At 51.0% G+C, this 27,400-nt stretch overlaps 1 protein-coding gene and 1 long non-coding RNA gene across 2 annotated transcripts; one reads left to right on the plus strand and one right to left on the minus strand.

The window, feature by feature from the left end:
* The first annotated feature begins 1,133 nt into the window (after positions 1–1,133).
* LOC114612096 lies at positions 1,134–2,587 on the plus strand. The gene is made up of 2 exons (XR_003709934.1): positions 1,134–1,259; positions 1,681–2,587. It is a non-coding gene; the product is annotated as an uncharacterized LOC114612096 (long non-coding RNA).
* On the minus strand, positions 2,137–22,960 carry Miga2 (mitoguardin 2). Its single transcript, XM_028757017.1, has 16 exons — positions 22,916–22,960; positions 19,051–19,286; positions 17,754–17,964; positions 16,437–16,549; positions 15,592–15,709; positions 15,148–15,284; positions 11,540–11,657; positions 10,529–10,629; positions 9,877–9,992; positions 9,439–9,511; positions 9,222–9,308; positions 5,906–6,004; positions 5,566–5,700; positions 4,411–4,464; positions 3,947–4,063; positions 2,137–3,724 (listed from the first exon to the last, which is right to left on the minus strand). The coding sequence occupies exons 2-16, from the start codon at positions 19,144–19,146 to the stop codon at positions 3,521–3,523; spliced, it is 1,779 nt and encodes a 592-aa protein (XP_028612850.1). The 5' UTR covers positions 19,147–19,286; positions 22,916–22,960; the 3' UTR covers positions 2,137–3,520.
* Positions 22,961–27,400: the final 4,440 nt, after the last annotated feature.

The following is a 27,400-nucleotide window of genomic DNA, read 5'->3' on the forward strand; positions in this document are numbered from 1 at the left end:
GCATGTAAGCCAAATAAACCCTGTCTTCCTCAAGTTGCTTTGGTCATGGTGTTTCATCCTAGAAATGGTAACCCTCAGACAGGCGCACATATGTGCACACATACACACACACAAATACACATTCAAAAAAAATTTTTTTAAACCCAACAAAACCAGGGAAGTGGGTGTGGCTCAACTGGCAGATACTTGCTTAGCATACATGAGGCCTGGAATGGTCCTGAGCTGCAAAATGAATTACTCTCATATTTTTCTAGCAGAATGAGCACCAACTCAAAGACCACATATATGATCCAATTCACAGGGAAGGTCCAGAAAGGGCAAGAAGGGGAGAAAGTTGGTGGCGGGTGTAGAGAGCTCAGGAGGGTGACATAAATGTTCTAGAAGTATATTGTGGTATCTGGTACATTACTCGAAACCCTTAAAATAACTCACTTATGGGGTACACAGTACACCTCGACAAGGCTGCTGAGACATACCACTTACTTCCCAGCACTGGAGTGACATCTGTCGCTCATACCTGCCAAGTTGGTGAAGACAGCTCAAGCACATGGTGTTCCTGTTGACTGTCTCAGGGAACCCCAGCTTGCCTCACACTTCCTATGGAGCTGCTAAGGACTGTCTTGTCTTGACCCTCCTCCACCTCCACAGTGCTGGCGCCACAGGTGTGTACTGCCACCCCTAGTTTAGATGGTGCCACAGAGACTGAACCCAGCGATTCCTACATGCCAGGCAAGTACTCTACCAATTGAACTACATCCCCTGCCCTGTGTTCCTCCTTCTTGAGAGAGGGTCTTATGTAACCAGACTAGCCTAGAATTATATAGTAGCCAGAGATGGCCTTGGACTCCTGTCCCCGTCTGTATCTCCTGAAGTACTAGGACTGTTTAAGTGTGACACTTTACATGTCCCTTTATTTTTTGAGACAATCTCCTGAAGTTCATGCTGGCTTTGAACTCTCTAACCCTATAACCAAAGATGGCTATGCCACTTGGCTCTTCATGCCTAATCTCCCCTCCCTCTCCAAGATGACAACCTGCACCACCACGCCCACATTGTTTTCCAGTAGGACTAGAGTTAAATCCTGTGCACACAGGTCAGAACCGCTGTTTCATATGCAACTGGGATATGGGTCCACACACTGGAAAACTGCACTAAAGAGCTACTTGCTGAGGGGCTCATAAAAGTTCACACCTGAAGCTTGTTCTATGTACTCTGGAAACATGAAACAAACACGGCAGGATGTTAATTGCCAACTAAAGGTATTAGTTTTGCGGCTTGCTTTGTTTTTGAATAATGTGCTGGGGATTGAACTTGGGGCTTTGTGAATGCTGGCTAAGTGCTCTGCCACAAAGGTATACTGTCAGCCCTAGAATTAGAATTGTGGAGGTTGGGGATTTAGCATAGTGGTAGAACGCTTGCCTAATAAGCAGGTCCTCAGCCCTGAAAAAAAATGTGTTAAAATGAATGTGGTAGCCCAAGATTTTAATCCTACCACTTGGCTGCAGAGCCAAGCAGAACTCTGTAGATTCAAGATTAGCCTGGTCTGCATACAAGGACCTGAACATTCTGGGCTACATTCCAAGAAAGAAAAGGAAAAACCCTGGGCCTCTATACATGCATGCTCTACAGAGGTTAATACTGAATGTCTGTCTTAACCGCTCTCTCCGTTCATGTTTTAAGGGAAGATCTCTCACTGAGCCCAGATTAGGATTCAGCTAAACTAGTTGGCCTTCACGGCCACAGGAAGCCAGTTGCAGCCTCTGCCCATGGCTTCTCTATCAGCTCCTGCCCCACTGCTGCCGATGAACTGTGATGTGGAATGTTCTTCCCACGTTGATCATGGAGTTTCTTCACTGCAGCAATCCTAAACCAGACGTCCATGAAGACACATTAAGACCTGGCTGTGTACAATGCCCATGACTTACCGGTGTGGGAGAGGACCAGAGGTGCAGGCCACCCACATCTACATCTTGTCATCTCAGGGACACACAGACCCTGCCAGGCTCTCACGCGGCCACATCAGGTTGCTCCTGGCCTGTTCCTCCTGGAGCCTCTTCCCACTGCACAGGGCAGGTGTCCAGCCTTTGGCTCAGCACTGCCCCCACCCCCACCCCCTCCAGCAAGACACAAAGAAGAGGCGCTTTGATCCTTTATCTGACTCACAGGCCTTGCACTCATGCTCTACCATTGCTGGTTGAGAGCTAAAGGGCGTGGCGTGGACATACAAACAGACAAAATGAAGATGCCACAGCTGTGTGGTTCAGGGGTCAATCAGAGTGGGCCTCAGCCCAGGGTTACATTCAGAGCTCAGGGTAAGTGCAAATGAATGGAATGTCAAACAGTGCATGAGGGCTGCTCCCTCCCGAGTGCAGGCCTCAGAGAGGACCCAGAGCCACGGCTGCCCTCCCTTCACTGCATCCTGCTGACCTTGGGGAACCCTTTTCCCTTCCACAGAGAGGAACTTGGTTCCAGGAGCCAGTGCTCAACTCCAGACCAGGAGTCTTTTCTCCTGCATGTCTCACAGCCTGGAAGGGATGAAACAGCCAAATAAAGTGTTAAGGCAATAAATAAAAACTTCCCAGCTCAAGCAAAAGGAGGGCCGCCAGGACTCCTGCAGCTGCCGTGACAAATGCCAACAGAACTGTCTGCAGGACCCTGGGTGGCAGCAGCTCCAAAGCACGTGTGTTGAAGGCAAAGTGCTGAGTCCAGCTTCCTGTCAGAAAGGGGAAGGGGAGCTGCCGTGCTGTGCAGCTTTGGCCCACCTTGCCATGGTTCCTAGGTCCTCACTGTTGGAGCAACAGATGGCAACAGAGAGATGGGCTCTTGTGAGCTCTGGCTGGAGCCCAGCACTGCCCAGGTGCTCCAGGTTCACAGGGAAAGGGAAGTGGCTAGTCCTGCCTCCTCCATCTTTGGTGGCGGCAGAGGTGGGATAAGACTGAGTTTTTGGCAGGGTGTGGGAATGGGGATTTGTAAAGGGCTCAGATGTGAGCACACGTGGGGGCAAGCCTACTTCTGGATGGCCCAGACAGGGCTTTCCATACTGGCCAGAAGCTTAGGTGCTAGGAATTATGTAGCTATAGGTGGCTGCTATTGCAAGACCCTGGGACTGTCACCACCTAGCCCTGCATGTTCCATCCCTCAATCATCACCTCCTTGGCCTCTCTCAGCAGCAGAGGGAATTAGGGTTCTGTGTTCCATACTCAGAGCCATTCTCTACCACCCCTTTCTCTCTTGCTGCCTGCCCCTGGTCAGACCCTGACTCTGACCTGCCTCTGCTGCTCAGGGAACTCCAAGGGCAGCTGCTATCCAGTGCTCCGAGTGGCTCCTCTCCATGGAAATTTGTCCTCTAAGTGTTGGGATTCCCAGATGAGGAAGTGGAGCAAACTCAGGGGCAATGGCCCTTGGCCACCCTGGCCTTTGGGTGGCCACCCAAAGGAAGGGAGGGGCAGCTTTCTCTCTTCCATCACCCTTATGACTGAGTCCTAAACAGCAACCTCTTTCATTCAGCCTGCCCCTATTACTACAGCTCTTCCAGGGGCCCGTTCTCTTGAGGCAGTGGCCCATTCAGCCCGGTGCTACTAGCCACTGGCGCTCCCAGGTAGCCCAACAGAATCTCACTGCGGCGCCGGGACAATTGTAGGATGTCTTCTGCTAGGGCTGGCACAGATGTGTAGCGCACGTTGTCCAGGTCAAACATGTCCCTCAGGTATTGCACAATCTGGTGCTGGAGGTAGGAGACTGGTGTTGGGTCTGGGTCCTGGGACATTTTCTACATCTCAATGCCCCCTTTCTCAATGCCCAAGCCCCAGCCCACTGTCCCAGCCTCAGGCATCTGCCTTCCTGGGCTCCTCCTCTAGTGTTCACCTAGAGCAGCCCGGGCCTCCACCCTCCTCTGGCACTGCGGGGTGTCTGTGGTAGTAAGAAGGCAGGGCTGGTTGTCATGTACCTTGAAGAAAGCACAGACTTCCGAGAGCTGGGGCTTGGGTCCGAGGAAGCCAAAGGCCAGCACAGGGCTAACATGCTCCGATACGGAGTAGAAATGGGAGATGAAGCCATCAGGCACCTGTGGTGAGTGGCAGGGTTAAGGAGCAGGCTGGGGTTGGGGACCAGCAGTTACCTAAAGCCCCACTAAATCCTGGCCAGGTGACCCTGGGCAAGTGGTGAGCTTTTACTGCTATGGCTATGGGCCAGCCATGTGCACTAGCCCTCCTCCCTCTTCCAGGGTGTGGATCTCCTCTGCTGGGACATGATGGTTGCTCTTCAGGGAGGACCTCTGGGGCACCTGGCCAAGTGGGGTGCAGTGGCATGATGGGTGGTCGGTATGGGGGTCTCGATACTTTGCTGCACCTATCCCCTCCCCATGCAGTCCAAGTGATTAGGGGAGTTCCTGCAGCTTCACCCATCACTCACCATCAGAAGCCTCCTCTTGGCTTTCAGGACAGACCAGCACGCAGTGGCTAGGGCCTAAAACACAGGTAAGCCCCCATCCTGGAGTTAGAAGAGTCTAACCCAGGGCCCCAGCCCTGGCCTAGGATGAGCTCTCCCCACAGCCCACCCACACCTAACTGCACCCGAGCCTTGCTTTTTCTTTTCTTTTTTTTTTTGGGGGGGGGGGGGTTTCAAGACAGGGTTTCTCTGTGCAGCCCTGGCTGTCCTGGAACTCACTCTGTAGACCAGGCTGCCCTTGAACTCAGAAATCTGCCTGCCTCTGCCTCCCGAGTGCTGGGATTAAAGACGTGTGCCACCACTACCTGGCGCTTTTTCTTTACCCTAAATTTGGCAACAGACGCCTAATTTGTTTTGTTTGTTTTTCAAGACAGGGTTTCTCTGTGTAGCCCTGGCTGTCCTGGAACTCACTTTATAGACTACGCTGGCCTTGAACTCACAGAGACCCACCTGCCTCTGCCACTAGAGTGCTGAGACTAAAGGTGTGCACCACCACCCACCGCCTGGCCTTATCTGAGGCCTGTAAGCATTAGGAGGCAAACCTGGGTCCCTTCAAGAGCAGTGAACATGGGTACTTGCCAGCCGTCCTCAGCCCTATGCACACCTACACTTGAGTCCAGGCTCTAGCTTTTATGCTTCAGAACTCCATTTAGATGTGGAGGCTTCCCAAGCCTCAGTTTCCTCCTCTGTAAAATGGTCATGACATAGTACCCCACCCCCTCACCTGGTGGTTGTGGGAGCCAGCATGAGCATCTATAAATGGCCTAGCTGGAGAAGAGTCATGGGCACCAACACCACCATATCACTGGGGGCCTTGAGTTTTGTTGTCACTTTGTTGGGGTTGGGTGGAGGTTCTCCTCTATTTTAACTTAATGGGATGCATTAAAATGAAAGTACTTAGTGCCTGCCCAGAGTGGGGGCTCTGCCCATGTAAGGACAACACAGAGGGAAATGTGCACACTGCTGGAACTAGGGCAGCAGGGAGTGCTCAAGAGCACGGGGAGAGCCCCAGTCTGACATCCCACATCTCAGTGGGCAGTGACAAATAAACTCTAGGCATAGACGAGGAGTGCCGAAGGTCACAGGACATGTACATAGAGGAAAAGGATGGGCACCCACTGTCTCCTTGAAGCTGTCAGATAGCCAGCGGTTCCGCAGGACAGCAAGCACCGAAGATGGAGGGTTCTCTAGGTCCTCAAAGGCATCCATGAGGATGAAGTCCAGCACGATGTCGAAGAAGCTCATGCATGCCACCTTCAGGGAAGAGGGGGCATCTAGAGCTACCGTGTGGAAGCCAAAGGGGGCCTGTGCGTGACACTCGGGGAAATGGCTTGAGCCAGGCTCAGTGCAGTGATGAGCCATCTCAGCTGCTTAGTACTGATGCTGAGCTGGGAACAAGCTCCCAACAAAATGATCTCTGTTCTGAAGAACCCCAGGAGCTAAGCGTGAGCAGACTCACCCCTCGACCCTCCAGCTCCAACCGGGTGGTAGCCCAGGTCTCAGGCCGCAGGGCGTAGCTCAGCATTTCCTCATAGCTCTCCAGGAAGCCTTTGGGACTCTGTGAGAAGTACAGTCAGTTCTGGTTGTGGGAGAGGCCCTGCGACCCAGTTGGCTAAGATTCACAGGCAGGCTGGGCTGTGGATAAGATTGTGCCAAGCAGGGCTGGGACCTTACCCTAAAGAGGCGGCAAGGAGGTGTCTTTTGCCTGAACCTTGCAGAGAACCAGGGTGTGTCTGGGGCAATTCTGCATCAGGGCACCCAGCTATGTCTCAGTTTGGCTCATCACTACACACCTGTAGCCCTGTGGCAGCCAGGCACTGTTACATGATCTCTCTTTGGCAATGCCCAGGACAAGGTGTGGTTTCAAGGGGTGAGAATGGGCTAAGCCGCATCCACACCTGTACTACCATTGGCCCCTGGCACAGGAGCACTCTATAAACAGTGGGGGAAACTCTTGCAGGGGCAGGGGCTATGGCTCAATAGCATAAGCTTGTCTAACATGGAGTGTGGGTGACACAGGACACGTCCACATATACATGGAAACAGCCCACTCAGAGAGAGACACAAGGCTTGGATGAAAGTTGTATGGTTACAAGATGGTCCTGATGCTACAACTGCAGAGCTTGCACATTTGCCACCTGGCAATCAGAGATCTGCCCAGGGAGAAGGACTATGAGTGCTCCTGACATGGGGCTCAGCAGCTGCCATGGGCCTTTTCCACCTTGTAAAAGAACAAAGCCCAAGACTGACTGGGACAGAGCAGCAGAGGTCTGCTGGCATGGCCTGGCCTCAGGCCACCTCACTGCTATTATCCATCCTATTCTTGGAAGGCCAAAGAGAGCCAGCTAAGGGCATAGGCTGGACATGGCAAACCCAACCGTAAAAGCCTGGCTCTACAGTCCCTTGCTCAGTGGCCTGGGAACGCTCCTTGCTCTCCAGGCTTGGTTTCCTTATCTGCTAAACAGACGGCAGTGGAGCTCCGATAGTGGCTGGATCGGGATATGAAGGAGCAGCCTGGAGCTCACTTTGGGGCAGATGGCAGACACTGGGGTAATCACCTGGCAAAGGTGAATGCAGCACTTGTCATGGCTTACAATCCTGGCATCGTGGGCATCAATGCTGGGTGAGGAGGACAAGGGGCACCATATGCAGGAGACAGGGTGTTAAGGCAGAGAGATGGGGATCCTTGGGGTTCACTTTCTCACCATTAGACACTAAACACACCTTTCCATACTCTCTTCTTCTATGTGAATTGTCTAAGTAAACAAGAACTGAGGAACAGTGTTCTAGGCACACAGGGGGAGCACAGACAAAAGTTCAAAGCAGGTAGAGGGTCTGGTGCGCATCCCAGGCCCCAGTGACCCAAGCTGCACAGGTCAAAGTATGTCCAGCACAACCACAGATCAGCACGCAGGCCATGGCTGAGGGCTAGGGGGATCTGAAGCTGTGGAAGATGAGAGTTTACACAGGGCTTTTAGATCATTCCTCCAGCAAGGAAGAGTGAGAAGGACCGGGAGACAAGCTTGGCTCTAGCAGAGCCTCAGGAAGCTGATGCAGAAACATTGGCATCAGTTTGAGGCCAGCCTGGGCATTAAAAACAAAAACAAAACCAAAAGAGGGCCAGTAAGATGTTGCAGTGGTAAAGGCCCCTACCACCATCCTGACAACTGAGCTCAGTCCCTGAGCCCCGACAGAAGGATAGAGCCAATTCCCACTAACTGTCCTCTGATTTCCACGTGTGCACAGTGGTGTGTGCGCATCCTCACCCATGCCCCCATACTCATGCACACCAAATAAAAAGTTTTAAATGCAATTAACAACTAAAGGAGCTTGTCATGACTGTGCATGCTTAGTATCCCCCCACTTGGGAGGCAGATGCAGGAGGATCGGATGTCAAGGTTATCTCAGCCACACAGCCAGCCGGCCTGTGTTACAGAAGACCCTCTCAAGAGACTTGCCCCAATTCCTTAACAAAAGCACCAGTGGGTGATAAATATGAAAACTTATGCAACCTCTTCCACAAGCAAAGAACAAGGGAGCAGTGAATAGTGACAAAAGGTCACGATTACAAAAACCCAGTATGAGCCAAGACACGAGGACAAACTCTTATGCTGCCAACAAGGACCTAAGGTGAAGGTCCCGAAAAACATCCTCCTGCCAGGACCTGAGACAGAACCTCACAGATCCCAGACGCCCACCAGGAGGCAGGACACACCAGAGCTTGACCACAAGCTGGAATAACTACCCGGGCAGCACATTAGCGAGGGAAGGTGGATGTGGTACCCTGCGATACCACTGAGCAGAGACTGCAGGCTGCTTGCACAGCACAGGCTGGGGAGGTGGGCAACGACACCCATGATCAGAATGCCCATGGAGCAGAGCACTTGGGACTCCAGCAAGGGTCGCCATGGACCGAACACTTGGGATTCGACAAGGGTTGGCCATAGACAGATGCAGAGGACACTTCTGCAGTCTGCATTTGTTTGTTTTGTTTTGTTTTTCAAGACAGGGATTCTTTGTGTAGCCCTGGCTGTCCTCAAACTTAGTCTGTAGACCAGGCTGTCCCTGAACTCACAGATCTGCCTGCCTCTCCCTGAGAACTGGAATTAAGGGATAAGCCACTACCACTTGGCTGGTGGTTTGTTTCATTATTGACCAGTTTTACAAAGGTATACTGTTAGAATCACCAAGTAAGAAAGAGTTCATGTCTCTAGTTTTCCAAGTTGGAACAGGAGTGGGGGGACCCACAACCCTTTTCCAGCACTCTATGGGTATAGGAAGCTGCCAGGACTCCTGCACTTGGTTTTAAAGTGTTGTACATGTGTGCAGGGCAGAGAGAAAATCAGAAGATGTTCCTCAGACAGGATCTCTCATTAGAGCTGGGGGCTCACCAATCAGACTGACTGGTCAGGAACGCCATGCATCTGGCCATTCCACCTCCACAGCAATAGGAGCAAACACTCTACCACACACGGCTTACACAGACAGCACTTGCGCTGTCTGAACTAGCACTCTGTATGCATGATGTGAGTGTGGACACACCTCACAGCTGCTGTGGAGGACCTCTGGGGGCTTGGGTCTCTCTTTCACCATGAGTTTGGGGGATCTTATTCAGGTCACCAGTTCTGTAGAATGAGTGGTTTTCCCAACAAGCCACCTCATAGGCCCAAGATTCTTGTGTTAAAGACCTGGTCAACAAAACAAAACAAAGCAAAACACCAGCCTGAAGTAAGGCTCTGGAGGGAAATCTGAAACAACAGTCCCACCCCAACTACCTTTTCAGCCTTGGTCATCAGGCCTGTCACCATCTGCCGGCCAACCTCCCCGAAGAAGACCTGGTTGTTTCTTTCTTCTAGAAGCCCCTGAGGAAAGAAGGTGGTGAGTGGGAGCCTCCCAGAGCCAGTGGAAGGGCAGACTCATGGCCAGGCACAGGGTGGCCCTGTATGAGGCAGGCCCAGCACCTTCCTCCAGGGGCTCCTACACCACACCCACCTCGAAGGCCTGCCGTACACAGTGCAGCTTGGCCAGGAAGTCCTGGTCACTGTAGCAGCCCAGCAGCTCTGTCCTGAGGAAAGGGACAGATAGTGTCATGCCACCTGGTCCTGCCTAGCAAAGACCCAGTAGAGGGTGTGCCTTGGGTGAGGAGGAACAGACAAGGGTCCAACCAGGCCCTGCCTCAACCTAGCAGGGTGAGCTCAGGTTGGTATCAGTCTCCTTCTGTCCTTCAATCTTCTCTCAGCCGAAGGCAGAAGCTGGCTGGCTGTCCTCTGGGGCCACATTGGCCCCTCTGGACCTGGGCACAGGTGGCAGTTATGGCTATGGTACCTGGGCTGACCTCAGCCTCCTTTGGTCACAACCAGTGTCACTATGCACTTCTGCCCCTCCCCCCTTGGGCTGGAGCCCACCCACACACCCCCTCCCCACTCTCACCTGAGGGTTCGGCAAGGTACTTTCCCTTCCTTCACCAGCTGCAGGGCCTCCTCGTAGGCAGCAGCAGGCCTGGAGAGAGGAAGTGGGTACTCTCCAACCTGCAGAGACTCACAGAGCTGGGAGAGGGCCAAGGAGGCCAGTGAGCACCACCCTATAGGGGCCAGAACTCTGGGCCCCAGCAATAGGGACCACCCTAGGTGCCTGCCTTTAGCCCACCATAAAGATACCATAAGCACACTGGCCCCATGAGACGGGAGGCCTAGATTCATGTCCAGCCCTAGACCTCAGCACTCCTACTACTAGGATCTCTTCCCAAAGGGGAATCTGCTGGATGCATGTTCCCATCTTCCTGTCCCAAGCACAGACACTCTGACCCTGCCCCAGCTTGGTGGCAGAGTAACGCTAATCAAAGGACTAAACGGATTAGAGAAGCCAGAGGTGGGTAGAGTTTAGAGCCCTATGGATGTGGGCATATTTCTCTGCTTGGCCATCTTTAACCCCTGGCTTCACAGGCCTCCCTGACCTGGGAGCTTCAAAGTATTTGGAAAGCAGGGCTTCATTCCTACACAAGAAAATAACCTTATTTCCCACACAACCTAGTTCTGGCCCAGAGGGCCTGGCCTAACCCAACTTGGTCCCCCAACCTATTTACCTCAGTGGCTGAGAAAAAGGAGTCTTCTGAGGTCAGGCTGTCCTCATCATCAGCTCGCAGACGCAGTGAGCCCTCAGTCAGGGGCAGCATCAGTGTCCTCTCTGGAAGGGAGTAAGACTGGGCTGAGACCCACTACACCTTCCATGGTATTGACAGGAATCCTGGTACACAGCATTGCTACCCCAGAGGCTTTGTCTGGGGCATATGTTGGCAGAAGTCATAAAGCGGGCATGAGCTGGGTGGTAACGGGGTGAGGGCTGGGGCCATCTCTATACCCATTCAGTTGCTCTATGTGGCCTAGTAAGTGCTCCTCTTTCTAAAAGGCTGTAATTGCCTAAGGGCATCAGTAGGGACTTAGCCAGCACTTCCCACATCTACAGGCTCTACGGCTAAGGGGTCTGGACCTTCCAAGACACTTCAGAAAGGCGTGTCAAATAACTAAATGATGGCGGCCACCTTGAAAGTCCTCCCAACCTCTGACGTAGAGGAGACCCAGGCATCAAGGTTCTCTCAGTAGGCAGAGTCACTCTGAGGCCAGTGCCCAGGAGCCAGGGCCTGCAGCACCAGCCAGTGCACTCTGGACCCCAGCTGTTCCCACAGTTCACCCTGGGAAAGGCTAGACACATGGCAGGCATGAGGACACTGGACAACGGGCTGAGCAAGCTGGCTCCCTCTGGGCCCACATTTCTTTACCTCATGGAGGTAAAGAACTCTTTGATCCACTTGGCCTGCCTTTGGGTAACTGCCCTGTGAACCCAAAGGCCTGCAGACCTGTCCAGGAGACGCAGGCACTTAGCTCAAAGGAGTTCCCAAGAGGCCAGGGCAAAACACGCTAACTATGGACTCCGAGCCTCATCTTGCTTCAGTGTCTGTCTACCATGTTTAAGGGAATACCTCAGTTTCCCTATTTGTTCCAGCTTTGATTGGGAAACCATGCCCTGGCACTCTGGACTTGTCCCCCTACTGCGTCCCTGGCATTTCAGGCCCACAGCAGCCTATGCTCTTGCTCACCAAGGTCCAGCAGCATGCTGTCAGAGGGGAAGGTGGAACCGAACTCTTCCTGCAGGTGGTAGGCCCGGTGCAACAGGGACTCCAGCTTCTCAGCAAACTCCCTTCGTTGTGACTCTGGCTATGACAAAAGCAATGACCTTTAACCCAGAACTGCCAAGCTCCCCTTCAGGTAGGGCCTCAAGGAAACAGAGCCGGCTCAGGGTCCAAAAGAACTCTAGACTTGTGCTGCCCATGTACTGCCCGTGCCAGTACAGGAAGCACTGGCCACACGTACTGTAAATACACACACTGTGATGCCAGAAACACATGCAGAGTATCTCGGCGGAAGGGCATCATGGCGCACACCTGTAACCCAGGATCCCTACAGGAGAACCTCAGTTTGAGACTAGCGTGGGACATGCAGTGAGGAGTGAGTTCCAGGCAGCCAGGACTACACAGGAAGAAAGACCCTGTCTCAAAAGAAAAAGAGACTGGGTGGAAGCAGCGCAGGCCTTTAATCTCAGAACTCAGATGGCAGAGGCAGGAGTTTGAAGACAGTCTGTTCTACAGAGGGAGTTCCAGGACAGCCAGGGCTGCACAGAGAAACCCCCCAAAAACAAAGACAAAATAATAATAATAAAAATAAGACAAGTTGATCTCATCCACTTTTCTTGCTTCTTCCACCCTGAGATAGCACCTAGGCTGTCCTCAAACTCATTATCTAGCCAAAGATGACTTTGAACTCCTGACCCTCCTACCTCGACCTGCCAACCCTAGGATCACAGTTGTGCGGCACTACACCTGCTTTTACACGGTGCTGGAGACTAAACTCAGGGCCCCCTGCGTGCGCTCAGGGCCTCCTGCATGCTAGGCAAGCATCCCTGGCTCCTCTCCTCCCTTTTTTTATTGGCTGGCTGGCTGAACATATTTCCTAGAAAACATTGTGTCTCTAAGTGACTCAAGACTTTTCCTGAAGTCCCCCTAGTACAGATTCTGTGTACCTGAGCAAACCCTTCATGGTGGCCTCCTCCAAGCCCTTCTCTATAGAAGGGACTCAAAAGCTTCCTCTTGTGAAGATGGTTTCTGGGACTCAGGTGCAAATGGTAGTAGCTGTTACTGAGTATTACCAAGCAAGGGTAATTCGACCTCATGAGTGTCAAGCCCTGCAGGGGACCAGCTGGACAACGAAGGACAGGCTGTCCTGGGAAGGTCTAGGTGGCGGGAGAGTACTTGCAAGGAGGCACAGGAGGTCTCAGTTGGAGGAAGAAGGGAGGAGCTGATGTGGGGCACAGCCTCCTATGTGATTCTTGACCTCCAGCCCCAGCATGGGATATTGGGTGGTGGGTGCTCTCTCCCCGCTGGAGCTCTTAGGTTTGGGTCCCAGGGTAAGGTAAGAGTTAGACTGACTACTCTCTCCATGGAGGGGGAGGTAACCAGAGTAGAGCCTGTTGCTACAGTAACCAGAGCCCAGGGAGGAGACAGATGAGGACCAACTAAGCTTGAGAAAGGACCAGAAGAGGTGAGAGGCAGCCATCACTGAGGACCCACCCTGGACCGTGCAGTTCAGCCTCAAAGCTTCTCTCTGGGACGGGGACATTCCACAGAGAAAATTCAAGGTGGTGAAGTGTCCCAGAGTGTCTATCTAAAATATTGCAGGACAGAGACCTGAACCAGACCTGGGCCAGGGCACTCTGCTGGGCTCCTACCTGACTGGCAGCTCCTGAGGATGTCTGTCAGTGCTCTAGGAAATAGCTGTGAGTGGTTAAGGCTGCAGGGACTTAACACAGAAGCTCAACAAACTCAAGAAAAGCAAATTCAGTAAACTTCAGAATTAAAAAAAAAAAAATTCGGTTTTGAGACAGGGTCTCATTTAGCCTGGCCCCACACTGTGTAACCTTAAAACTTCTGTTTTGTTGTATTTTTTTGAGACAGGGTTTCTCTGTGTAGCTCTGGCTGTCCTGAAACTCATTCTATAGACCAGGCTGGCCTCCAACTCAGGGATCCATCTACCTCTGCCTCCTGAGTGCTGGGACTGAAAGGGGTGCGCCACCACCGCCAGGCTGTCCCCTTAAACTCCTGATCCTCTTGCTTGCACCTCCCTCATACTGGATTGCTGGCATATCCCTGTTTCTGTGGTGCTGGGGGTGGAACCCAGGGGCCTGGTGCCTGATAAGCAAGCTTCACCTCCAACCCAGAACTTAAAAGTGTCCTCTGTGTGTTTCAATGGCTGCCATAAAGAATGTGGAAAAAAACAAAAACAAAAAACTCCATGCCTTTAAACCAAGCACCTGGGAGACAGAGGCAGGAGGATCTCAGTGAGTTCGAGGCCAGCATGATCCACAGAATGAGCTCTAGGACAGCAGTCATGGATATGTAGAGAGACCCTGTCTCAAAACAAAGCAAAAACACTCAACATCACCATTATTAAAACTAAAAACCGAAATGTTTGCAATCCCACATGTTGGGGCTAAGACAGGAGGATCAGAACAGACATTTCTCCAAAGGACATACACAGATGGGGGTCAGCAACATTGCTCAGCAGATAAAGGTGCTTGCCAATAAGTCTGAGTTCACCACGTCCCAGGCTCACACAACAGGGTCACCTCCATATGTGCGCTACGCCTGCCCCAAAGCAACATATACAGAGACGGGCCAGCAGCACAGGACAGGCAAGATCAGCATAGGAGTGCAAATCAGAGCAGAGCAGAGGGCTGGGGAGGAGGGAGGGAAACCTGAGGGGACTATTAAGGTGTGTAGGGGTTATGAAATGGCCGAGGTTGACGGCCACAATCCCCCAAATACACTAAAGCCACTGACCCGCATAATGTGAGCGAACTGTAACAACCCAGGGTGATTGTTCAGTATGACTGGGAAGAATATCAACACAGGGAACTGGACAGGTGGCTCAGGAGTTAAGAGTACTGGCTGCGCCGGGCGGTGGTGGAGCACGCCTTTAATCCCAGCACTTGGGAGGCAGAGGCAGGTGGATTTCTGAGTTTGAGAGTTCGAGGCTAACCTGGTCTACAGAGTGAGTTCCAGGACAGCCAGGGCTACACAGAGAAACCCTGTCTCGAAAAACCAAACCAAAAAAAAAAAAAGAGTACTGGCTGCTCTTCCAGAGGACCCAGGTTTGGTTCCTAGCACCCATTTGGTGGCTCACACCTGTAACTCCAGTTCTAGGGGATCCAACACCCTCTTGTGGACTGTGGGCACCAACATGGTATACAGACATTCATGTAGGGAAATACATTAAAAAGTAAATAAAAATATTACAAATAAATAAGATTATGAAATTATAATTAAAAGCTTGAGTGGTATTCTCCCCCCCCCAAAAAAAAAACCATAAACAAAACCCAAAGGCCCCAGAATCCAGTGTATTCGGAACAGAGGCCCACCTCCTACAGTCCTGCATCAGCACCCCCACCATCTCCCACCCCCCACCCCTAAAGGGTGTTTATCAAAGTGGGACTTGCTCAGCAAGCCATCACCAATGCGACAGCACCAAGCACGTTACTGGAGCTATTATACTCATTCTAAGTGGACGGAACCCAGTGAGTGCCCTGTGAGAGGGCACACTCGGTCAGCCGTCCACCTGACCAACCTTGCAGAAACTGGGGAACACCACCTACCTCTGACAGTGCTTCTGATGAGGTGTCTGGGTTCTGGAGGCTGTCCCCTGGTGTGGGGGTGCTGCCTCCGTCTGCTCTCTGACCCACACTCAGTGCCTGCTCCCACTTCTGTAGAGCTTCCTCAAACAGTTCCATGCCTGAGAACACAGGAGAGGAGAAAGGCTCAGGTCCCACAGGCTCGCCGTAAGGGGATGAACATGGGGGGCAGAGAGGGCCACAGCAGTGTCAGAACTGGGCAGGACCCTACAGCTGGGTCTTGCCCTCTTTCAGGCCAGCCAGTGTGCAGGCTTTTATCTAAGCAGGATGTGTCTTCTGAGTATTGATGGGGATCTGGGGTGGGGCAGTACCTGAATAAGTGACCTGCTGTGCCTAGACTCCTAGAAGGCCACTCCCCACTGCCACAGTTACCTTAGCCCAGTGCCCTCGGGGAGACTCCCAGCCAACCTTGCACATAGAGGCTCTCGGCACTGCCATCAGTGGTGGGCATAGTCTCTTCCATCCCTCTGGTTTCCCAAGAACCTGAGCACACAGCTGTAGGGCTGGATGAATTGACCACTACCATCTAGGGACCAAGTACACAGATAATAAAGCAGTGAGATCCTTTGTGGGTACCCTCTGAGCCCACCCCAGCTGCGTGACCACAGGTCACAGGTATTTCTCCTGGATATCTTCCGAGGGAGCTAGGCCAGGCCCCACATCCTCAGAGCAGCTCAATGATGCCCCACAGAGACTGCCTCAGTATGAAGAAACACAGAGGTCAATACCCAAGGTGAAATGTCCCTGGGCCCAGTCCCTGCTCTACTAGTCTGTCAAGGAGGACAGACAGCTGCCACCTTGTTTCAGGACCTCTCAATCACAAGATGGCCTCCACCTTTCCAGGAGACTCAAGAGCAAAGTTATCACCAGAAAAGAGCTGGAGTGGAGGCAAGCAATGTTTTCACAGTGAGTCAGTGAACACCAGGCTGGGCTCCATGGAGACAGAGCTCACCTCTGTCTCCTTCATCTCGAGACCCTCAGCCCAGCCCCATCCTGACACCTCCCAGGCACTTGCTCCATGTCTGATGCACGAGCCTGCTGGTAGGCTCCCTCTCTGGCACCTGTACACCTGTCTTCAGCTGGTGCCCCCAACCATCATCAGTAGGCTGCAAAGCCCGAATCCACGAGTGAGGCTGTGAAGGAATGAGGGGCCTATCTCTCATCTCCCTAACGGCCCAGAAGTTTCCTTAGGGCAGAGTCCAAGAGAGTCCTGGTGGCACCTGCCTCCACACGTACCCTCCCTAATTCCTTACCGAGGCCAGGCTGTGGGAGGAGCCCGAGTGTTTGCTGGGCTCAATGGAGGAGATGCCACTCAGAGTGTCGTTGCTCTTGCTGCTGGGGCTCTGAACCCTCCGGCTGGAGCAGCCTGTGAGGAGAAGGGTGGGTCCCACATGCATCCTCCCACTGAGCCTCCCTCCCATCCTTATCTTTCTGGAAGTGTGTCCTGACCTAAGCGGATTCCTCTCAGTGTGTACACTTGGCAGAGGACTAAGGCTTTTCCTTGGCCTACTGACTTAACACATGGCCAGGCCCACAGGAGGGCCCCAAATGCTGGGACAAGGTAAGAGCAAGGCAGGTCACCTCCCTATCTCTTACTCAGTTTGCCTATGTGCTTGATTGAGTGACTGATAAAGAATTCTCCTTTCCAGATGCCTCAGCAGGTAAGGGTACTTGCTACCAGGCCGAAGGACCTGAGTTCAACCCTCGATGAAGGAGAGACCCAACTCCCCATGAATCAGAGAGGTCCTCTGATCGCTTCATGTACATCATGGCACAGTACATACAATAAATAAATACATAAAACAACCCTTAAACCTCATTCTCCTTAATTAGTTCTGTTTTTAAGACAAAGTCTCAGTGTGTAGCCCACGGTGGCCTTGAGTGCTAGGATTATAGGCACACGCTATCACACCTGGCTTTAAACATTTATTTTCTAAGAAAACTTGGTCTTCCCAAGTCGTGAAACTATGAGAACACCCTGCCTTGATGGAGAGCATCGTGACATAGACCTGTAGCAAATGGCTATGAATCATGATTACCAGGAAAGCGGTTTTCTAGGGCTAGCAGGATGAGCCTGCGCCTCGGTGTGACCCCGGAACCCACACATGGAAGGAGAGAACTTATGCATGCAAGTTTGTCCTCTGACCCCCACATGTACACTACGGCACACCTACACACCTTTGGTCACACACAAACTCCGAGATAAATTGAATAAAAAAAGTTTTCCCACAGTGGCTCGGTTCTGTGATGGCACTGTCTCAAAGTTCAGGACACACTAAAAAGGTGGATCTTACCACACGCAAATCCCTTTTCCCTCCTCTAAAGAGGAGAATGGAGAAATACCATTGGGCTTATGAACTCCATGTCTTTATTCCTGAGCTCTTGGGAAAATTGCCTACAGTGACAAGGACACAGGGACCAATGCCATCCACCACAGGGAGCCCAGTGTCTCAAGGAATGGTTCTGCTGTCAACTCTACCAAGGGTAACTTGGCTATGAGGTGGGAAGGCACCCACAGTGAACAGTGCAGAACTGTGACAAACGTCAGAGGTTCCCAACCACATACCTACCTTTCTTCACCGAAGGGAGCTTGCGGGCCGTGAGGATGGCCATGGGCACCGTGCCCAGCTGCTCACCTCCCATCTCAGGGCCCGCCTGCTTCTTCTTCCGCCGGCGCCTTTTCAGCTGGTGGGCTGCCAGGGCCAAGGCCACAGTCCCAAGGGCTGTGGCAAAAAGAACCTTCCTCAGGCCTGGTGTCAACCGCAGTTGGGAGAATGCGGACTGGAGGAAAGAGACAAGCGGTCTGGTTATGTCGCCCAAAGGGAAGCTCTCTGAGTGTGGCCACAGTATTCCTCTGCTGGCTGAAGGGGTGACAAGGGGCACTGAAGAGTAAATCAAGTCACCCTCTCTGAAATGTTAATCAGAAATATAAAGATAGCACGTGTTACAGAGGAGATGAATCCTGGGACCAGTGTGCCCCCACACAGCTGGTCACCATTCTGTGACTATGCACTACACCAGGGCTTGACCTGTGTCACCTGTCAGAATCCCTGCCAAATGAGGAACCTAAGGTTCACATCAGTGTGCAGACGTGTGCAGGCAGTGACCGACATACAGCTCAAACCCTGATGACTCCATCTCCCAACGCCATTCACTACAGCGACTACCCATCCAAACAGGCTCATCCTGGCCTCCCTCTGCTGCTGGCCCAGGTGGACTTCTGTCCCACAAAAGAGAGCTTTAGGGAGTGTCAGGGGACTTAGAGACAACTAAAGTCAAGAGGTCACCTAGCCTCTGGGTAAGCACTGGGTTTAGGGCCCCAATTTTTAATGTAATCTCGATTTACTCAGAGAAAAGAAACTAGACAGCTAGTGTTGACTGCTAACCTGATAGAACTAGAGTCTCCTAAGAGGCAAGCCTCCTGACATATCTGTGAAGAATTACCTATCATGATGCTAGCCTCTAAGAATGTCTGTGAGGGATCTCAAGTCATTTGGTGGATAATCTGATTTGTGGAGTGGACCACTACCAGGCAGGGCAAGATGCCCTGTGTAAAATGGAGAAAGTGAACTGAGCACTGGTACCCGTCCGTCATCCCATCTCCTGAGTACAGATGCTGTGTGACCAGCTTCCCACCTCTTCGGCCATGCCTTCCACACAAGGAACTGTAATGCACTCAAACCCTGAGCCCAAATAACCTCCTTCTCCCTTAAGTTGCTTTGGTCTTTCAACACAGCAATGAGAAATTAACTAAGACACACGGAATTAAAATAGCACAGTAAGAAATTAACTAAGCCACACAGCCTTGACAAGGACTCAGCTCCCTCAGGCACTGAGGACTCCTGGAGAGGACCACACCCATCTTACCTGACCAAAAGTCGTGTACAGGAACACTGGTATCTCAGCCACAGTCATGGCCAGAGCCTGGATCATGGACATACCCTCAGTCCTACGGAATGCCATGGTAGGCCCAGCACCCGAGATGGGACCTTCTGGGGTGAGAGCTTCCAAGAAGAACGTCTTCAGCTGGTCTCTGGCTGAGTCCTGGGTACCATCCACTCCCCAGCAGGACAGGGGCACACATAACAGGTCCTTCCACAAAGCTGACAGACAGATGACCCAAGTGAGTGGAAGGTGCATACAGGGAATGAGTGTAGACGCTCACTTCCCTACGTTCAATACCCAGTCCTGCCAACAAGCTTTGTGGCCGTGAGATAAGGTAAGCAAAGAACCTGCTGAGCAGGCCTAACAACCGAGTTCCCCAGGATCCAAGGTTGAATGTGATGCGTCTCTGAGCATGTCCATGAGGAATGAAGTATGTTACTAAAGGTGAGAAGACCCATCCACAGTTGGTGGCACCATTCCTTAGGCTAGGACCATGTACTGTGTAAAAGCATACATGCATTCTTTGCTCTTTGCCTTCTGACTGAATGTAATATGAACAGCTGTCATGAGATCCTGTCATTGTGACTTCCCCACAATGATGGACTGTTACCTGGGACCATGAGGCAAAACAAAAAGTTGCTTTTGCTGGGGTGTTTTATCATAGCAACAGAAATGAAACTAGATATGGAAGGAGAAAATTGACTCCCAAAACCCATTCTCTGGCCTCCACACATGCCTGTGGCAGGTGCTCCTGCACCCACATACACAAACGATGCACTCTACTTATGTATGTGTGTACACCATATGCTCAGATACCTGCCGAGGTCAGAAGCAGGTATGGGAGACCCTGGACCTGGGATCACGGGAAGTTGTGAACTGCTTGATGTAGGTGCTGAGAACTGAACTTGGGTCCTCTGGAACAGAAGCAAGCATGCTTAAACACTGAGCCATCTTTCCAGTAAAAAGAATGTTTTAAAGAAGGTCGGGGGCCGGGCGGTGGTGGCACACGCCTTTAATCCCAGCACTTGGGAGGCAGAGGCAGGGGGATTTCTGAGTTCGAGGCCAGCCTGGTCTACAGAGTGAGTTCCAGGACAGCCAGGGCTACACAGAGAAACCCTGTTTTGAAAAACCAAAAAAAAAAAAAAAAAAAAAGTTAGCTCAGCAGTTAAAAGCACTGGCTATTCTTCCAGAAGGCCCAGATTCAATTCCCAGCACCCAAACACTGGCTCACAACTGTCTGTTAACTCCAGCTGAGGGGGATCAGACGCCCTCTTCTGGCCTGTGAAGGCACCAGGCACCCATGCTGCACAGACATGCACATGCGCTCATCCCCAGGAATTTTTTAAAAGAAGAGTGTACCTGTCAGAACACAGAAATATAAACAAGAGTGTCCTCAGAGGTTGGGCACCTCAGGACACTTCAGGCTTGTGATCCCAGCTGCTCAGGACACTGAGGCAGGAGGATTAAAAGCTCAAAGAATGACTGGGCAATTTAGGCAGACCCTGTCTCAAATTTTTAAAAAGCACTTGTCTAGCATGCAGCAGTATGTGTGTGTGACGGGAGGAACCAGTGCCTCCAGTGGCTGAATGAACAGCAAGTGTGTATCAGGAACTCCAGGCCCCAGTCCTCTGCCCCCACAGGCAAGCAAGCAGTCAGATATCCCACAGACTGCCTCTATAAGCCTGGGAGCAAAGGGAGGCATGCATGGCAGGCCAGCTGCAGAAAGCACCCCAAGACTAGGAGATAAATAGGTCACCCTCTAACTCAGGGCCTTCTGCACTTTCTCAGTCTTTTTTAAAAACACTGGCCATTTTCTAAATAAAGATCTCAGGCCCCAGACTGAGAACCATGACATCCTTTTCACAGAGACAGGAATGCTTCACTTCCTGTAGCCTAAATGCTTGTGTTGATCTTGTGGTGGTGGTGCATTTTTTATTGTAGCTTGTTTTGTTTTGACTTAAATTTGTTTTTGAGACAGAGTCATATACTGTAGCACATGCTGGCCTTGAATTCTAGACACTTCTCTTGCTTTTTGTCTCCCATGTGTTGAGTTTACTGCTACGAACCTATCAAATCATGACAGCTATTCAGACAGATGTTTCTGTCTGCCTCTCTCCACCTTCTCATGAAGAAACTGAGTTTTGTCCAGCCTAACCCAGGAGTCCAAAAATAACTCAGTTGCTAAGGGGTGAAGAGAGGATACTCCCAAGGTCTACTGGGCTCTGGATTCTGCTTAACACAGCAGGAGCAGGCAGCCCACCCCAACAGAGGCACAGAGGGAAAAGAAAGCCCAAGACCCACCAAGACCCAAGGCCAGATCAGAGGGCTAATCACATATAACTGGGACCCCAGGCCAACTCAGAGGTCTGATCACATATAACTGGGACCCGAGACCCTGCAGGGGTCTTGTTCAAGTTCACGGATGCTTTCTGGGACCTTTGGAGGAAAGAACACACAAGACAGGACAGACCCTGTCTCTCCAGGATGATGGCCAAAAGTCACTAGGCCAGCAGAAGAAATGAACAAGGAACAGACTATCCTTGGTGAGTGGGGCAAGGCAAACAGCCCTATCAGACTAGCCCTAGGGCTGTGGGGGGCAGAGAGAGGGCAAGAGGCTGGCAGGCAGAGTGAGGTTCAAGGGCTAAAGAAATTACCACACTGTAAAGGGCAGGAGACATGTTTGCCTAGAGGTTGTGAGGTGGGCTATGATATGTACAGTCCTCCTGGAAGCCTGCAGCCTGGCAGGCCGCTGGATGAGAGACAAGGACATCGGATAGCAGGAGATACACGTCCCCGTGCATTTCAACAGGCCATCGCACCAGCTCTCTGTGAGGACTCTCGAGTGGAGTCCTTCTTGGAGCACTCGAGGTAAACATCATTTACCACAAGGATATGAAAACTGAGGCTTTGCGAGATGAGGCACCGAGGTTGTGTGGAGCACCCTAGCCATTGCCTGCTGCTTGCTTGTATCATACCCAAGGCCCTTGAACGTCTGTGAAGGCTACATGTTATTAGAAGTGAGCCTACTCTAGGACCCAGGCTAAGAGGAGGTGGGGATTGAGACATGTTATCTGTATGCAGGTGAGTCTGTGTCCAAGAGAAAGGTCACTTCACAGAAAGCAAGGGTCCAAGCCTGACATCATATCCTACCTGTCTCTCGATTCTAATGCTGGCCACTAATCCTGCTCCACATTACTGAGCAGGTAGGTTATGTGCTCCTCCACCGTGGCACCCTAGGCCTGATAGCCTGCCTTTCCAATCTAGACCCTCCTCTCTTGTGCAAGACAACCCTACTAATTGGCGTGAGCATTCTTTCGTCCCACCGTGACCTAGCCTGTGTTCCCAGAACCAGAGAGACCTAGGGCTCACTCTGCCTCATGTCCTGTTTTTCCCATCCCAGAACATCTCTGTGGGATCCTACGCAGCCTGGCATTGGGCAACCCCACAGTGAACATCAGCAATATTCCAAGCTTCAGTATCTGCTCCTTGCAGAGCCTAGGCAGGGACCTTCCTTCTCTAGCCCCGGCCTCCCTAGGGCATCCTTGACATCCGTCCACATACAGCGCTGCCCACAGCCGCACGCCTGCTCCTTCCAGGCTGGGGGTCACCCGCGACCCTACTTAGATGCCCTCAGCGTTCCAGGCCAGGGAGTCTCCTCTCTGACCTAGCTCCCTTCTCGTTCCACCCACGGAGCCATGCATCCTCTCGCGCCGCCTGGTCCAGGGGATCCACTCACGCCACTTTGGACACCTTCGCGATCTGGTTGGGTAGCGGATCCCGGCGTGGGCCAGGCCGGCTCGCTCCTAGCCCTGCTGAAGTGGTCACCCGCGCAGTGACCGTCACTCACCCGGGATCCCATCGCTGGGGAAGGGCAGCGTCTCCTTTCCAGGCGGTAACACAACCAAACAAAGCGGCTGGGAGCGTGAGAGAGGCATGGCCTTGGTCCGCCCGACACAGCTCTGACCAATGAGCGTCTCCAGATCACTCCGCGCAGTCGTGGCCCTTGGCCAATGGGGTGAACTACGTGACCACGTCGACTCCGCCTCTCCCGCTTTTAGCCCCGCCCCCTAGTGTGGTTGCAGTGTAGAAGTGGCCTCTTCTCTCCTCCGATTGGTCACTAGGATTAGACTGACACACGGACACTCAAAAAAGGCGGTGGAGTTAGTAGGTGCCTGGGGCTTTCTGGGGGGCAGCGGCATCGGGAGTCTCTTCCACGTGCTGGTCCTTAGGGTTGTTGTTACTGGGATGTCACATCTGATTACCAAACTGTCCTGCGCTACACTCACACCAACAGGCACACACGCACGCACACGCACATCTACAACCTTTATTTATGCATGGTTTGGTTTGGTTTCTTGTTTTGTGGTTTTTTTCCGAGATCCATGCTTTGGAGACTAACAGGTTTTATATGTTTGGTTTTTGGTTTGGTTTCGTTTTGGTTTTGGGTTGGTTGGGTTGGGTTTTTTTGTTTTTTATTTTTTGTTTTGTTTTGTTATTTTTGAGACGGTTTTTCTGTATAGCCCAGGCTGTCCTGGAACTCCTGCCTCTGCTGGAATTAAAGCCATGTGTTACCACCGCACTGCCGGCCGATCTTGAATTTTTGATCCTCCTGCCTCCAATCTCCAGAAGTGCTGGAATTACATACAAGCATGTGAAACTCTGCCCAGCTACATCCAAATTCTCTGTAGTAAATAATTATTGTTTGAATATCAGGGAAAAAAATTAAAAGACCAAAGTGAACTTTTTTGGTAAAAGGTGCATGTAGTGCCTGTATAGGCCAGAAGAGGGCGACCTCTGATCCCCTGGAACTGGAGTTACAACTGTTAGGTATTAGTAGGTGCTGGGAATTGAACTCTAGTTCTCCGCAAGAACAATACACTGGGCTTACCAGCTGAGCCATCTCTCCAGCCTCCAGTCACTGATCCTTTTCAGTCAGTGTGGGTTACTGGATGAAGGAATACAATTATAAATGACTTTAACAGGACAGGGCTGAATGCTGTCTAAAGGGTCACTATGGCCAGCTACAGACAGATACTGGTAAGTGAATAGTGAAGAGGAACAACTTTTTATACAAGACTGAACACAGACACTTGGGGCTTGTGAATTACCGGTGTGTAGTTACAGAGTCTGACAGTGGTATCTCATGCAGAGTAAGCCACTGTTAATGTTAGGTCAGTGTTAGGAGACTGGAATTCCCTGAAGTTTTGTTTGTTTGTTTTCAAACTCCACATATCTGGGCCCTGCCTCCTCTTAGGACAACACCCAGATGCCTGAACAAACACCCAGGTGACTCAGGTTCACCCCTGTACAGACAGATGAACAAAGCAAAAGGTACCAGCTCAAGAACAGTTCTGGGTGAAAAGCTGACGCTTTGGCAGGCTTGGTGAGACATGCACCTTTCATCCCACTACTGGGAAAGCAGACACATATGAATCTCTATGAGTTCTAGGCCAACCTGGTCTTTATAGCAGCCAAGGCTACACAGTGAGACCCTGACTGAACAGGAAAAGGAAGAGGAGGAAGAAGAAGAAGAGAAACAAACTTTGAAGGGTTGGACAGGTGGCTCAGTGGTTTAAAGATGCTTGTTTTTTTGTTTGTTTGTTTGTTTGTTTTTCAAAAGACCTAGGTTTCGTTTCCAGCACCTAAGTCAGACAGCTCACAGTGGTCTATAATTCCAGCTACACAGGATCTGATATCCAATTCTGGTCCCCTCAGGCACTGTACATGTGGTGCACAGACATACATACAGGCAAAACACCCATAATGCATAAAATAAAAATTAAAAACTAAAAAAAAAGCTGGGCGGTGGTGGCACACGCCTCTAATCCCAGCACTTGGGAGGCAGAGGCAGGTGGATTTCTGAGTTCGAGGCCAGCCTGGTCTACATACAGAGTGAATTCCAGGACAGCCAGGACTACACAGAGAAACCCTGTCTCAAAAAAACCAAACAAGACAAAAAAAAACTAAGAAAAATAAATCTTTTTAAAAGATGAATCTTGCCGGGCAGTGGTGGCGCACGCCTTTAATACCTTGGGAGGCAGAGGCAGGTGGATTTCTGAGTTCGAGGCCAGCCTGGTCTACAGAGTGAGTTCCAAGACAGCCAGGACTACAGAGAAACCCTGTCTCAAACAAACAAACAAACAAACAAACAAACAAAACAAAAAAAAGAGATGAATCTTTGAAAAAGAGCAACAACAGATAAAGTCAGATACCAAATCTTATTTCCTAAGCCACAGGGGGAGCAGTAGAGACAGGAGTGTGTGCAGGGCATCCTCCTGCCTTCTGGGGACTGAGGAACTGGACTCAAGGTCAGGGCACACCTATGTCCTAGAGATGCTCATTTTCTCTACCTGGCAGAAACATGAACTTAGACCTGTATTAGTTCTTAAGAACTAATCAAGTTCTAGAGTTCACAGAACTTATGGATAGTCTCTATATAGTAAGGGAATTTGTTGATGACTTACAGTCTGTAGTCCAACTGCTCAACAATGGTCAGCTATGAATGGGAAGTCCAAAGATCTAGTAGTTGCTCAGTCCCACAAGGCTAGGTGTTTAAGCTGGTCTTCTATAGAAGTAGGTTCCAACAGATGTGCTGGCAAGTAAGTGCAAGCAGTCAAAGGAAGAATCTTTTAAAGTCCTTATGTAGGTCTCCAGCAGAAGGTATGTACCACCATGCCTGGATCTGGGACTTGTTTTGTCCCAGCTGACCTTGAACTCAGAGATCATTCCTTAGTTTCCTGGGATTCATGGCCACTATGCCTCAAGATCCAGATCAGAAACTTGTGTCTCCCAGCCTTAAGATCTGGGTCACAGGTGAGCCTTCCAATTCTGGATAGTAGTTCATTCCAGATATAGTCGAGTGGACAACCAGGGTCAGCCGTTACAGGCCGCTCAACTAAGAGGCTCCATGCTTGTCTTGAGAGCCTCTCCCTGGGCTGGAGGGATGGCTCAGCGGTTAAAAGCACTGACTGCTCTTCCAGAGGTCCTGAGTTCAATTCCCAACAACCACATGCTGGCTCACAACCATCTTCAATGGAGTCTAATGGCCTCTTCCAGTGTGTCTGAAGAGAGCAATGGTGTACTCATATACATAAAATAAATAAGTAAATCTTTAAAAAAAAAAAAAAAGAAGAGGAAGAAAAAACCTTTTTCCTGCCTGTGAGCTCTCTTTCTGCCCATCCTTCTCTCAGCCAGATGAGGAAACAATAGGGCCTGTCCTTAATTTAGTGGCCCTGCAGTGCCACCAGGTCAAAGACAGAAGAAACAGGTTGGTGTATAGAAGCAGAGTCCCAGAGAGAAAAACAGTGGGGAATTGAGAGAGGGTCGTACTGGACCAGAAACAAAGTTCAAATAAAGAGAAAGCTCTGAGCTGGGCGGTGGTGGCGCACGCCTTTAATCCCAGCACTTGGGAGGCAGAGGCAGGTGGATTTCTGAGTTCGAGGCCAGCCTGGTCTACAGAGTGAGTTCCAGGACAGCCAGGGCTACACAGAGAAACCCTGTCTTGAAAAAACAAACAAACAAAAAAAAAAAAAACAAAAAAAAACCCAACAAACAAAATAAAAGGAGGCCAGAGATGGCTTAGCAGGTACCAGAGCTCACCCTGAGTTTGACCTACAGGACCATGGAACTCATATACAAGCAGAAGAGGGAACTGACTCTAGAACACTGTTCTCTGACGTCCACATATGTGCCATGGCTTTCTGTGTCCCCCATTTCACATGCATGTGCTTGCACACGAGCACACACACACACAAATAAAACATAAAATGAAATTCAAAAGCTAAAACAGGTTTGGGAAGACAGACGGCTCCATGGTTAAAAAACTTAACTGCACAGCCTTGAGAACCCAAATAAAAGAAATCATATAAATTCCAGAAGCATAGTCCTAGGCATAGGCCAGTGTGGTGGGAGGCAGAAACCTGAGTATCCCTGGAATGTCATAGTCAGGCTAGTGCACATGTACAAGCAAGCCTACACACAGATACAAACACAAACATACAGCCACACACAGAGGAAAATAAATTTAAAACAGGAAATCACAACAAAAACGGGTAGATATGGCCCACACCTTTAATCCCAGCAGAAGTTTCTGTGAACTGAATGCCAGCCTGGTCTATATTTGGAGTTCTAGGCCAGGAGGGACCTAGAGAGATCCGGTTTCAAACAAATATATTCCCAACTATTTAAAAAACAAAAAATTGCACAAAGAATTGGCAAGATAATCAATAGAATATTGACCTCGGAAACCTTTTTAGTAAAATGTTCATGAGAGCCAGCAGCCGGCTGGTGCGGCCGGGGACCGGCAGGGGGCAGCAGCGCTCCCAGCAAAGCC

The sequence above is a fragment of the Grammomys surdaster genome, unplaced genomic scaffold, assembly GCF_004785775.1.
Source record: "Grammomys surdaster isolate TR1022 unplaced genomic scaffold, NIH_TR_1.0 126133, whole genome shotgun sequence".
NCBI classification, from domain to species: Eukaryota; Metazoa; Chordata; class Mammalia; order Rodentia; family Muridae; genus Grammomys; species Grammomys surdaster.

Bases quoted from the DNA above. Each gene is read 5' to 3' on its own strand.
- Miga2 (XM_028757017.1), bottom strand. From the start codon at position 19,146: ATGGCATTCCGTAGGACTGAGGGTATGTCCATGATCCAGGCTCTGGCC. The intron at 15,285-15,591 runs GTTGGCTGGGAG...CTGTGTTCTCAG, and splicing joins CGAGAGCCTCTATGTGCAAG to GCATGGAACTGTTTGAGGAA. The intron at 11,658-15,147 runs GTAGGTGGTGTT...CTTTTGTCATAG, and splicing joins CATCAGAAGCACTGTCAGAG to CCAGAGTCACAACGAAGGGA.